This window comes from Terrapene carolina, unplaced genomic scaffold (assembly GCF_002925995.2).
Source record: "Terrapene carolina triunguis isolate 2854851 unplaced genomic scaffold, T_m_triunguis-2.0 Scaffold85, whole genome shotgun sequence".
Lineage (NCBI taxonomy): Eukaryota > Metazoa > Chordata > Testudines > Emydidae > Terrapene > Terrapene triunguis.
In genome coordinates, this window is record NW_020664436.1 from 24,068,884 (window position 1) to 24,083,546 (window position 14,663).

The 14,663-nt window shown below is 38.2% G+C and overlaps 1 protein-coding gene across 2 annotated transcripts in view; it reads right to left on the bottom strand.

Annotated features, from left to right (window-relative positions):
• The window catches only part of NUP133 (nucleoporin 133), a 59,131-nt gene that overhangs the window by 17,487 nt on the left and 26,981 nt on the right, over window positions 1-14,663 (bottom strand). For both annotated transcript variants that reach the window (XM_024213812.3, XM_024213811.3), the window contains exons 14-20: window positions 13,053-13,147; window positions 12,730-12,954; window positions 11,479-11,601; window positions 7,796-7,895; window positions 3,591-3,842; window positions 2,124-2,257; window positions 735-893 (exon numbers count right to left, since the gene is read on the bottom strand). In XM_024213812.3, coding sequence (XP_024069580.2) covers window positions 735-893; window positions 2,124-2,257; window positions 3,591-3,842; window positions 7,796-7,895; window positions 11,479-11,601; window positions 12,730-12,954; window positions 13,053-13,147 — 1,088 coding nt within the window. The remainder of the gene's footprint in view (window positions 1-734; window positions 894-2,123; window positions 2,258-3,590; window positions 3,843-7,795; window positions 7,896-11,478; window positions 11,602-12,729; window positions 12,955-13,052; window positions 13,148-14,663) is intronic.

Consider the following 14,663-nt stretch of genomic DNA (forward strand, 5'->3'; position numbering starts at 1 on the left):
AGAAATTAGTCTGACACTTTCAGTTCTTTTCTGGGTTCCTTGCTCCTCTATTCACTATGCTTTACTTTGAAAAGAAAAGTTTCAGTCCATGTGAATAGGACATCAGTTGTATTTTCCAAAAAATATTAACATCTTATGTTAATGTTTTACCCAGAGAAAAACAAAGTAAATTAACTCCCACTGCTACTTTACGATATATAAAAAAAGTTGGAAAGGATGATTTAAAAACAAAAACAAACACAACAACAGATTTACCACCTTTTAAAGCAGTGGTCCCCAACCTTTTTCGTCTGGCGGGTGCCAGATGACGAGCCACGGAGGACCGTGGCGGCGGACGAGCTTCCACCGAAATGCTGCCGACAAGCAGCAAGGTCTCGGCAGCATTTCGGCAGATGCTTGTCAGCCGGCCAATACGCGGGCGCACTTAAACGCCATGGCACCCGCGGGCACCGCGTTGGGGACCCCTGTTTTAAAGCATCAAGAATGTCAACTTTGGGTTTCCCTGATTTTGCTGGAAGACTTATTGAGGGCGTTAGGAAATATTCATTGTGAACGCTTTTACTTTAATTGAAGGTGGGAAGGGTGTTGTTATAATAAAAGCTTTCTTTATCCAAAATATTAGTCAGTGACATCAAAGAGTCGTGACTAGTACACCCTTACACTTATATGTGTATTCAACAAATTGTTAGTTTTAAAACAAACGTTTCAATTAATTTTATATGAAGAAATCCTACCTTTTCCAGATCTTGACTATTGATTTCATGTAACCAACTGAGATGCTCATGAGCTTGCAAGAAACTGGCCAGCTGTCCATGCTGAGCAATAGGCTGAGATAACAGCTTTCCTCGCTTTCCTTTTTCTAAGTACCAACGAAACAGGAAATCTGAAAAATTCTAAAGATTACAGGAGATGAACACATGTTAAAAACCGAAGTCAGTTTTTGTGTCCAATTTAGTTTCAACACAAATGCTATACAGACCACAGGTGGTTAGAACATGGATTTACCTGCTCAACAAAACCAGAGGGAAAAGTGTTTAACAAAATCCTAGTGAAAAAGCTAGTGTTTTGATCAAAAATATAAGTGTCTATGGAAGAGGATCTACACCATTCTCTACATATTTTAATCTATAAGCAACTCAATATTTTGGTCTCAAAAGGAACATCATTAGTATGAACTTTAGTTGTTACAGATTACATCTTTGCTCTTTACTCTTGGAAAGTTCATTGCCATCAATAAGCAATCTGAGTAGGCAGGGAAAGTAGAATATTAGTTTGGAAGTCTGCCATAGGGATCTGAGTGGAGAATTTTGCCCCTTGTTATGAATTATTCTCACATGCAGAATCATTGTCCATAAAATGCATTCAAGACTGTGATCTATTAATTCTCAAATTTCAACAAACTGTGTACACACTGCTTATGATTACCACACACAGAGTTTTACTATATTTTGACCAAATTATTTCTAACTCAACAGTTATAATAAAAACAAAAGGATTCTTTTGTTTGTATCTTTTCGGTGTGATATATAAAACCACCATAAAGAATCATCTTTTTATAAGGCTTTAAATTAGATGCATGATTGTGGAAGTCTCACACACACTTGCAAAGACAGAAGACTCCAGAACACTACAAGTCACTTTACCTTGTGCATGTACTTGCAAGACTTAGAAATAGATTAGGATTGAACATATGTTATGTAGTACAGGTGAGTCAAACAATTTAAAACATTTTACTTTATTGCCAAAATGACTCAGAAGAAAATGACTAAAGAAGATAGAAAAAAAGAGTTAAAAATTGTTAGTAGTAACTAAACTGACTACTGAATCTCCAGTTTAAATTCATATCCTGAAGCTAACAGAATATCAGAAGAGGGATAATCACCCACTAAACAAGTTAAAATCCCATTTCTAGATACAAATCTTTTTGTTCAACAAGATTCAAAAGAATCTTTGGAGAATCAAAAGAGTAGGAAAAGAATTTTTTAAATATAAAAATGACCTAAGATATCAAAGTCTATTAACTGGATTTTGAAAGCCTAAAATTACCATCAGTGTTTTGTTGGCAATGATTTATATCCGATCTTACTGCAGAACAATGTCTAAACGAGTGAGAAAAAAGTTACCTGATCTGCAAACTGCGTCATATAACGTTGTAGTCTGGCCTGATTATCAGTCTGCTCACACATTTGTACCAAGATATCAAAGTCACAATACTTCTCTGCTAAAGCAGCTGCCAGCTGATACTGTCCTAGGGAAACTAGGGAACCCAAAAGAGAAACAAGTCAATCAAACACATTCTTTGTAAGAGGATGCATGCTGTCTTGGATCACAATAAAAAAAATAATTCAAAATCCCTCCAATAGAAAAATAGTTGTAAATCAAGTATGCATTCATTTGTGCTTTCAAACCACAACTGATGTGCGTGCTTATGTAAACATGCAAACACGTATAATATAGATAGTAAGTAGCACAATAAATCCAGGGAGATTTTCAGAGCCACACAGGCCTGTTAGGCACCCAGCTACCTCTGAAAGTAAGCACACCACTCCCATTTGCACCTTTGAAATTCTTTGCTTTCATAAATATTTACAGTTCATAATCAGGCATCACCAAAAGTGAGAAAGTAACAAGACAAGACATTTTGTCAATGTAGAAATCAATTATAAGGATTACTAGATTTATATATACAATATATTACTGGTCACTTCTATTTTGATCCAAGTAAAGTCAAGAGAAATGAGATTCAAGGGCCATCAGTGTGCTGCTAAGGAAATTAAAGCTTTAAACTGAATACAATGCTACAGAGCTTGTATATATTTACACGCTAACAGAATATATGTAGGTTAGTATAAAAAGACTAACACATGCAATTTCTTTACTTAACAAAGACTTCCCTAATTATAATATTAAAAGCTCATGGATTTAATATTCAACTGTTCTATTAATTTAATTCATTTTAAGCCTAAAAAAACATCAGGTTCATAAACTTATAATAGGTAGCACAATATTTGGTAAGTGAGCACTGTTTCCAAGATTACATTATTAAACCCAAAATATTTTGGTTACATCAATGACAAGTTAAGCTAGGATTATTAAAATCATATATAATCAACATTATACAATTAATATTTATGCTGTTAGATGAATGTACCACTTGATAAATATTCAAACAGATCTATAGCTAAGTAGCAACAAAGTAGACTTACTTAGAAATATATTTTAAAGCTATTTTCATCCAACACTGTCAAGTCATATCAAGTTCCTGGCATCAGGCTATGCAATAAGTAATTGGAAAGAATGCACTGATTTTACAATTCAGGAAGGAGACTTCTGTCTGCTACATAGGTTTGATTTAGGATCACTAAAATAAGAATTCCATTTTCGTCAATCTATTTCTATAGCTAAATTCCCCATTAAATAGTACAAACAAACCAACAACTAATACGCTGCATAGAAATGTCATTTTACTCTAGATATGGAACATTAATTTTTTTTTTACTTTCTGTATTTGCTTGGATCCAAACATTCCATGCATTGTTTCCTAGATGAATGGTTAATCCTTACACTAAAGAAAAGAGATCATCACTTACGAAGAGGAGACAAAAGTTCCGATCTTTTCTGGATATATTCCATTTCTAGATTATTGTATCTATCTTGATCAGCAGGCCGGTCCACAGATTTAAGCTGAGAAACAAAGCCATCTAGAAAGCAATCTAGCAGCGCCACCAACTGTTCAGCCACAATGCTACGGAGGTTACTGTCCACTTGAGGATAAACAACTTTCAGAATAATTCCATGCTGACGTATTATTGCTGTTCGTATGCCAGCTGGACCACTAGATGCTTGGAAAGACAAAAAATAGTAAACATTAAAAAAATTAGATTCTATAATTAGCTTGTGACTTTATATATTATGATAGTATGAAGGGAGCACAATTATAGGCATTAAAGAGAGAGATACACCACCACATGCAAAAGATATCTAAAAGATTGTAGTGTTTCTCACATTTTCAGTGTTTACTTTGTGCTTCTGTCAGTGCCTGCATGTGCACTGGAAAAGCATGAGACGTTATCACACTGGTACAGTATTCTGGGAACCCACATGTACACAATTCCCCAGAGGGTGTTTAAAGGGAACAAAACAAAAGTGGAGCTGCTGCTGTCTTAGTTCAGCTGGCTGCTGCTTTTTCGCTATTTTTCATTGGTATAAATGGTATCGTTTCTGACGTTCTATATTAATTTTTTTTAAATTATACACAATGTAAAGATCCCACAGGAGCAAAAGTAAGAAAGAAAGCAGTGGCAGAAAAGATGTTCCTCCCCTCTCTGTGATCCCTAGACAGAACTAAACAGTAGGGAAGTAGTGTGCACACATGAGCTAGGGAGGGAGCTTTTTCTTGGGACATTTCCATAGAGCTGGGGGAATACAACAGGATCCAGCTAACACCTCTTGAGAATTATCCAAAGGTCAACAAATAGCAGGGGGAGTCCTTCCACAGATCCAGAAGGAAAGTGAATGAGGAATCTTTTGCCCCTCAGTTCTCGTCAACAAAGCAGGAATGTACTGGAAGGCCAGAGCAGATGGAACAGGAGGTGCATAAGCTTCTGTGACAAGTAGCTAGGAACCTGTTTGAGTGGAAGAGGGCCTGGGAGCTGGAAATGTCTTATTTAGAGCTGTGATGGCTATGTACACCGCTGTTGGTGTGACTCAAATACCACTGGGGAAACAGAAAATATGGAGAAAAAAATATAAAAAACACCTGAAACACTCAGTATAGAATGCACTATCACATTGCAAATTTCAAATCTGAATTTGTCAGCGACCCAGAAAAAAGTTGCAATGAAATTAGCTATTTCTTTAAATATTCCCATTTTTCTTTTATATTATTAATACTAAGCATTAATTCTATCCTTCCCATTTTATCCACAGGTTAACTCTGAGCCCCTAACTTCTTATGCCATACGTACAATAAAAACCAAGTACAACTAAAGCAATTTTGCTTTTAAGTAATCAACCAATTTACATACCATAAATATAGACTGACATGCTGACACTGACACATACTAAAATTGTAACTGATTACAAGAGATTTGATGAGCAGTAGGAAAAAAGATTTCTTTCAATCCAATCAATAAAAAAATGAAAAGTTTATATTGGGATTTTTCTGGATCTGTTTTATTTTAACAATTTAATTTTAAGAAGTATAAAGATCAGAAAATATTCTGAGATCCTTGTTATGAGGCACTGCAAACAGCTCTAACTACTACAGGACAGTGGTTGTCAAGTTTTAGTCTACCAAACTGTTTGTCACAAGGTTCTGCATGCATCAACATAGCGCACTCCAACACACAGAGCCTTTAACCCGCAAATTATTTCCCAGAGTTACTATTCATGCCACTGCTAATTCAGCTTCACTGATTGGTGCCCTGACAAACAAGTCTTCAGTGGCTTCCAGAGATTTTAACCTGTGCCAAGTAAACACTTCTACTGGAGACGCAGCAAATATACATGAGAACAGAATCAAACTAACAAGTGACTTAGAGATCAGAGCAGCAGAGGTTGCAAGAGCGAGGAGGAGAATAAATGTTATATCTTCTCCCATAGCATAGAACTTTAACAGTAACAACATTCATCACATTAAAACGAGTATTTTCATCTTGTCTTCCTCCTACTCCTTTCCTCCTCCTCACATTGCTTCCCCCCCTTGTTCCCTCTGGAGACCTGCTTTGCTGACTGGCCTAGTAAGGGAAACTGAGGAAGATGATCTAGGTCATTTGCAGGAAGAGTGTGAGTAGATCCTAGAGCAGTGCCAGAATGCCCAATAAAGCCAAATGGATAGAGCTGGGTAGGTGCTGAGGCTCAAAGGTGATGTTTGCCAAGGAACAGGTTGAGGGAGGAGATCTGAACATCTGGAGAAGGGTCCTTGCTTGATGCTATCAAGAAAGAAGGGGTGGGAGAAGAGGAAGAAGAGTATATTTGTCCTACAGGTGGTTATGACCTCTCTCTAATGAGATGGAGAATATTGGTGTTGAAGGCTTGATTCTTTTTGATACTGGGAAAGTCAGTGCTGGTAGCACTGGTAACCAAGCTGGTGCTGGTGGCTCAAGGTCTGTAGTTGAACTATCTGCTGGTACTGTTGAAGATTTTTGTATCAGTATTGGGTCTGGTACCAAGGGTCTTGGTGACAACAAGGAGTCATTGCCAGTAATGAGTTTTGGTGTTGGGAGTGGACCTGATTTTGCTTGGAGCTGGGTGGAGCAAAGAATCTGCTCATGCTAGGCAGTCTGAACTGATTAGACTTTTCGGGTCAGTTAACAAGAGTCAGAAAACCCATGACTTTGTTTTGTTTTTTTTGTTCTCTCTGGGAAAGAGGACTGCCACATTAAGCCATCCTTAGAAAGTAGCTCAGATCTGCCCTGCCTTGATGTGGTGTAAGTGATACAGGGCTTTGGCACCAAGCGTGCAGCCAGTGCTGAAATCGGTTTGGAGTGTCGAGAGGAGCTGAAAGGACTGATGCCCTTTTCTTGATTCAGGTAATGGGAGTATACATACCCCAAGGGGTGCTGAAGGATGGGTATCCCTGGGAAGAGCATCCCTTTTTGGAGTTTGAGAAGCATTTTCAGAATCTTGTGGACTGCTTCAACAGGCAGAATTTTAACTAAGTATCTACGGAGAAGTGGTTCTGATGGAGAAGGACCTGCATACAGAGCAATGATCCAGGACATGGCTGTGGGCCAACCAAGAGTTATCTACCATGCCCAACCAGTTAGCAGACTGAGTCCATTATGTGATGGGCATGGCTCGAAGCCAGATGGTTTGGTCTTAGCCATTAAGCAGGGAGAGATCTCAGTTCATAGTAGTCAGAAGAAAAAAATTAATATATTAAAATAACAGAACACTTAATGGACTGCCAACAGGACAAAAATATCACCTTAAAAAAACTAACTAGACTAGCTACCTTCATTATCAGTTTAGAAGAAAAGGCACTATGAGGCAGAGTGCAGAAGACACCACAGAGATAAGTCTTGCTGCCAGGGATGGGAAGTGGGAACAGAGGTGATCAAAGCCAATCTGATCTATATATGCCCTTGGACATGGGGTCACCATGACATGCAGGACAGACATAACGCCAACGCATCCTGCTGTTCGGAAGATTTTGATTTTGGGTACATGAGGCACACGCATACCATTAGAGGGGTCCACATGGACAAAAGCTGGAAGAAAAACTTTAAAATGTTTACATTACAAAACAAAACTTGTTCTGACAAGTTTTCACAGCATTGCATCCTCAAGTAGCAAAGCACAAATACTCAACAAAGCAGCAAAGTGGGCAACTGTCAGTTTTTTACTCTTGACAGGGAGCCCTGAACACTATCTGCCTGTGTTAAACAGAGCATTTTATGCTTCATTTGAAAGTTACACAAAAAAATCATGATCTTGTCAGCTGGAATCAGGACACCCTAAAAACAAAAATTAGTCCTGCCTCCCAACTTTTGGCACCTTTGTTTTGTAGTCAGAGTCTCAGTATCCAGTGCAACAAGCTTAAAGGAATATCATCAGTAATAGAGAAACCAACCATTCATCAATAAACTAAACCATTAGGTTCTACTATCCATATGGATATCTACATACAAGCTTAGAATAGCGCATAACAGCACTGTCCAGTTTAATATTCACAGTTCGAGCTAACACAGAGACTTCAGAGGATACAGTCAAATGTTCTGAAACACATGAACAGTATTTGTTAATGTTTTAAAACCGATATTAATTTGCCTAACATTTTCACTATTCTCACCTGTCCATGGAACATATTCAGGTTCTCTTTCCGGGAGCTCTCCTGTTTTATATAAAGAGGCTCTAGACTGGCGATACTGGCTGGCAGCTTGTAGCATATCCTGCACAACATTAAATGGACACCTTAAAATCTGGTCAATTTCCCAAACTTGCCACATTTTCTCTTTCAATCACGTTTTTCCTGTGTCAATATTTTTTCACCCTCTACTGCTGCATGCAACTCACAAACAGCAGGAGAGTATGCAGAGGCCTAACGAGCATTAATGTACATGCCCAGGAGCTGTAAGTTCTCTACTATGCACATATGTTATCAATAGTCTCCCCCAGGCTGCTAGCCATCCTGCTACTTTTAAGGTTCCCATGAAGAGTAGTTCAAGAAGGAAAGTCACCACGTACCCTCAATCCCACCCCAGTACTTCAGCTGCCTTCTGAGCTCAGAGGATGTGGCCAACTATCCACCCCCTGTCTAATACTGGTCTTTCTCCCTGCTACTGTGCACTGCTGCAGTTCATGGCAATCACTTCATCATCTCCTTCCTGCTAAAAGGATGAGAAGTAAAGGTGGCAATCCCCCCCAAGGCTCCCACTTCCATGCTGGCTTCCAGAGACTATTAAGGGTTCCACCAGGAAATGGAGGCCCCCCCCCCCCATTACTATTTTACACTAATTTCGGTGCTTCCCAGCTCTGTGAAGGGGTTCGTCTCGCCACCTTGAGGTCTATGGAGGCATCCAAACTCCTTCAGACCCATTAAAAGATCTGGTGGTGATCATGAGCCTAAGTGCATCTCCTTCCACCTTTCTTCTGGATCCATTGTAAGGTAAAGAGGGGTGGTTAAAACCAACATGACCTTGCTTTTCATTACTTTCCATTCTGCCTCCCTGCAGTAGTTTGGGGAAGGAGACTTTCCAAGCCACACATACTGAAACAGCAACACTTCATGACTTGCTGTTACTGTTAAGCAGACTCTTAAAATGCCTGGAGAAGTATGTGCATTATAAGCTCTTCCAGAACAGTGCTTGAGTGTGTGATATCATGTTCTTGTTCATGAGACCAGGAAGAAGTGAAATCGATCAATACAGAGGTACACCTTTACACAAAGCTCTGTCAAATGGGCAAACTGGGGTGGAAAAAACAAATCAGGAAAAATGTTTGAGCTCTAGTAATTGGGCAGGACAAATGTAGTGGAACAAAAGGGAACTGAGACTGAATCAGATCATCAGGACCATCATAACAAAGAGAACAAATCCAAGATTAGACTCCTGGGACTTAACAGGGAGAAAGAAGGCAAAAGTGGGCGATTTGACACATTACTGGGGTCAGTGCCTCTGATTTTCTGGGACCTGAGCTGCCTAAACACTTGGTTTCTGCCAGAATTCTGAGAGAAATTGGCTCTCAAGATAATAGTTTCATACCCAAAATCACATATGGTTCACTACAGTTGTGTTACTCTGTTCTGACAATATCTTGGAATGTGATTCTATATTTCTGGAATATATCCATGCCAGCCTAGAAAGTTCAGTAAGCTTTTATCTAGTATGACACTTCTAGGAGTGGAGACGAAAAGTCATATAATTAATCAGATGATGGACATTAACTTCATATAAAGTAGTCAGAATGAGGCATACCTTGTGTTGGCATTGCTGGATGGATTAAATGTGGATTAAGTTGTTTTGGATATTTTCCCTTTTTTGTGATACTGCCACTAACAAGGTCATATTCAGTAAGTGTTTTGTCCCTCTTTCAAGAAAGAGATACTACTATATTTGTATAGACTAGTACTGAATGTATACGGAGCGTGACAGGCAACTGGTGAATTTTATTTTTCCTGTTTGTGAATTTCCCTAGGTATTTCCTTTTTACACTGTGCTTGCATACTGCAAGGAAGACGAGGCACCTAACGGATCCTTCGTAAAACTTGTTTTGTGCACTTTCATATTAATTAATGGGTAGTTCTTCTATTTGGCCAACTTGTCTATGAGAACTACACATGTTACTGTACTGAGCAGTAGTCAAGGATTTCCCATGACTGAATCCAGCACCACAAATAATTCCTGTACTATATGTGAAACCATATAACTCTATCAATTTCACTTCTTTTAATATTAGTAGTACTCATTTGTTATTAAACAACTAATACATATTCCATGGTTTTTGTTCAGCCAAGAAATGCAAATTACTGTTTTCTGTATTTTTCACTCTATCCCTCCACTCTGCCCTTCCAATATTTGGGCTGGCTGAAGTAAAAGCCTTGTTAAAAAGGGTTCCATATATGGCACCGGATTTTGTTTTGTTTTCTTAACTCTTGCAACTTATTAATTTCTACTACAGACTGAGCAGGTCCAGAAGTTTACATAATTCTATTAGTAATATCCATATAATAAAATCCTACATTACACATTGTTTATTAGTACCTTGATATTCTTGCACATGGCATTTGATATTTAAATAGCCTACATAAAGGACAAAAGTAAAATTAGATTTGCAAAGTCAAAGTATTTCTTAAAGTTTCCTATCCAGATGTGCCTTCTTTATTGAATTTGTTTTCAACATTGCAAGGTCCTTTTTCTTATTAATCAGGTGGGAAAACTGACATACAATTACTTCACTTAGGAAAGAAAAATCAAATGCAAAATTACAAAATGGATAATAACTGGTAAGGAGGATAGCGCTGCTGAAAAGGATCTGGGGGTTAATAGCAGATCACAAATTCAGTATGAGTCAACAATGTAATGTAGTTGCAAAAAAGGCTAATATAATTTGAGGTATATTGACAGAGTGTTGTATATAGGACACAGAAGGTAATTGTCCTGCTCTATCCAGCTCTCGTGGTGCTCAGCACTGGCCTCAGCTGGAGTACTGTGGCCAGTTCTGGGCACCACTCTTCAGGGAAGATGTGGACAAATTTAGGAGAGCCCAGAGGAGAGCAACAAAAATGATAAAAGGTTTAGAAAACCTGACCTATGAAGAAATGTTAACAGTCTTCAAATACACCTCTACACCGATATAACACAACCCGATATAACATGAATTCGGATACAACGCGGTAAAGCAGCGCTCCGGGGGAGGGGAGGGGGCAGGACTGTGTACTCCGGCGGATCAAAGCAAGTTCGATATAACGCGGTTTCACCTATAACGCGGTAAGATTTTTTGGCTCCCGAGGACAGCATTATATCAGGGTAGAGGTGTATGTTAAGGGCCGTTATAAATGACAGATCAATTGTTCTCCATGTCCACTGAAGGTAGGCCAAGAAGTAATGAGCTTAATCTGCAACAAGGGAGATTTAGGTTAGATATTAGCAAAAACTTTCCAACTATAAGGGTAGTTAAGTTCTGGAATAGGCTTCCAAGGGAGTCTGTGGAATCCCCATCATTGGAAGTTTTAAAAACAGGTTGCACAAACACCTATCAGCAATGGTCTAGGTTTACTTGATCCTGCCTCAGAGCAGTGGGTTGGACTTGATTTCTCAAGGTCCCTTCCAGTCCTACATTTCTATAATTCTATATTTAGAAATAATTCTTATGTTTTCTTTATTTCTCTTTCCTGTTCTTTATGAAACAATACTGCATTCTCGACAACTTTCCCTTGCTTACTAATACTCAGAAAAGTAGGGTTGGACTCAACTTGCTAAATTCTGGTCTTGGTTTTTTTCTGGAGTGTTTCGCTTAATCAATGTAATTTGATACCTTTATGATGTTATTCACATCGACAACTATCTGGGCCCACTCAATGGATTCAATTGGTGTATCCTTCAAGATTTGCTCCTCATGATCTAATAAGCATTCAAAGATCGTATCTATCTGGGATACCTGTAAAACATACAAAAATATTTGCACTGAACACAAGCCTACCCATTATCAGGTGATGTGTGACAGCCAAATGATTACTATCTATGAAAATATTGAAGTATTAACAGGATCTTGATTAAACAGCCTACTGGAATACAAAAAAGTATTAAACATTTATATGGATATTGAAAACATCCAGTTATTTTAGTTGAGTTTTTTGTTGTTTTTTTTTTAAGGGTTATAAGCCCTCTCGCTTCTGGACACAAACCAATTGGGTTAGGAAGAAACTCCCCATATGTGCAGGTTTTTCCATGATTGTCCATTATGGGGCTCCTTGTGCCTTCTTCTGAAACATGTGGTACTGACTACTGTCAGGAAAAGGATAATGGACTACACGGACAACTGTTTCAATCAGGTATCACAATTCCTATTACTTATTTATTTTCTCCACAGCTGACACCAGTTCTCACCTCTCCTAGGGAGAAATCAGTCACTAGTTATTAATACTCTGTACATAATTCATCTAAAACTAAATCTAAACATTTTATTGCACATTGTTAAGATGAAACAGAGGAAATTATGAGTAGACACAACTGGAATGTAGTACAACTGGAATGTTTGCCTTAAAAATGTAACTGATTAATTGGATTAGACATACTGCATCAGAGAGGACAATATATTATAGTGAAAGGCACTGAGTGGTTACGACTCATTCCAGGAAGGGAATGAAGAGATGAGGACACGTTTTGCTAGCTTTATGAGAAAGAGACCTACCTAGACGGCATTAGTGTCCTTCAGTGCTCTCCTGTAACATGGCAATCCTAGCATACAATTCTCTGATGAGAAGGGAAAACATGGCAGTCTTTTCATCCTTCCTATAGCTGAACTGGTTGGAGATCAGATTAATTTTACTCTAGCTATGTGATGTCAATCAGGATTCGTACTTTAGTTGCAGATGCATGCAAAAAGTTATGTTTTAAAATGAGAGAAAATGCTACCAATAAAGTCTTAACAGGAGAATTCTGGAAAGTTAAATTTGTTTTAGAAGAATAAAGTCTTATTTTACACATTAATGTATTTCAGTTTTTACAACATAGCAATTCATCATGAAAAGGGTTCCAATTAATCAAGGAGACTTCCTCGTCTTACCTCTCTAAAGAAAACATCTGCAGGGGTAAGACTTTGTGGAATATCACATTCCCTTTTGTTTAAAGCAATCAATATTGCGGTGTTCACCAAGTCTGGCAGTCTGGAGTGGTGGTTCTTGAGAACAATGGCTGCTGCTAACTTTTCTGCATGTTCACAGAGCAACAATCGAGTTGTCATTGGCATCCCTCTTACTGGAAAACTGCCCAGACATTCAAATAAGCCAACCTTTTATTAAAAAAAAAAAAGTTAAGCAATGTGCAAAAAATGATTAATATAATATAAAAAATATAAGTGTTCATGCCAGCAGAATTTTAGGACCTTACCTGATGAAGAAAGTCAATGAAGAAGGAATGGGCTTTCGTCTTATCCTCCAACTGATGAAGGAGAATAAGGGATGTATTGCTGAAACCAGCTGCTTCTGAAAAGAGTGTGTGTGTGAAGACAAGATTTTTAACTAAGAGCACTTTTTTAAAAGTCCATGGTATTGCAAGCTGGAATTTAAGATCTCTTACATTTTGCAGCTTTTCTGTCTTCAGTTATTACAAAAAAATGAACAAAAGCAAACCCTTGAAAAAAAACTTATTTGATACTAACAAAAACTGATACACAAAGACTGGACTTTTTTTTTTTTTTTTAAATCAGATCACCTTGTTTTGATCTTAAGAGACTGAAAACACAACCTAAAACTAAGTTTTTGTAATATAAATAAAACAAATATATAAATATGGAAGACAGACAACATCAAAATGAAGGTAACTATCTGAATCCTGATTAAAGGGTTTATTAAAGACCTAATACACCTCCACCACTGCACAGATTTTACACTCCATGCACATATGGGCTTAGCAAAGCAAAAAGAAATTGCTCCCTCTTCTTCACCCCCGGATGTAGCCATGTATTGCTGTTTTAAATATGGTTGGCCCAAGCTCACTCCTTTCCCTCAGGATTTGAATCTGAGGATCCTGATAAAATTTTTTACACAAAGGAGCAAAGACTTTAAGGAACCAGTGAGTGGAGTGGAAGCTTCTTTGGGTATATCTGTGTGTTTGACATCCCAGTAGGGCTCCACTGTACCTTTTTATTGCTTTAGAATTCTCACAACTTCTACATACTCTATTATCAGAAGACTGCTAAGATGTGAAACTCACAAGAACAGTTGCGTCTGCAGTTTCCATCATGTCTAGGCTTATCAGAATTTTATTTTTATTTTCAAGTATTTATTGATTAATCAACTCCAGTTTTTGCACTAACAGGAAATCAATTCAGATAATGCATTCATAATATAATGGCTATTTTTCAATATGTTGTGAATCTTTAAAGATTTAGTATTTGATATTTCATAATTTCTTATAGATTGCCAAGTAGAAATGATAGCAAAAAAAAGCATCAGTTGGCCATACATGCTACATATAAAACTTCCAGCCAAGTCCATGCTCAGCTCTGGGCAACTGCTGCCTGGAGATATAAAGGAAGGTTTCTTCTCATGGGTAGTTACTCAGGAAGGAGTGTCTGATCAGAAGGTGGCTTGCTTCAGTGCTTCACCTACACCAGATTCCTCCAGCAGGGGTTGGGGAGGTAAGAAAGTGGCACTTAGCCTTTGCATGTAGCTTCCCCCTGCAGCAACTGCTACTCTCCTCTCTTCTTAGCATTACTAGAGAAACAGCAGCACTAAAAGGAGTGAAAAGGAGCTATTTAGAGTAGAGGTTGCCACGCAGAAACAGTGGTCAAAGGCAAATGGCTCTTTACCCCCATGAAAGTACACTTGAGAGCGCATACGAAAAATTGTGGGGAGGCTGTTGGTGACTAGTTTGGGAAGAGGGAGTGAGGGTAGGAAAGAAAGGTCAAAGCGGTGCAATCAGTGCAAGTTGTTGAATACTACTAAGCAATCCACAAGTCCCAAAAATTGCCTTCACTTCATGGAGCATAGGGCATAC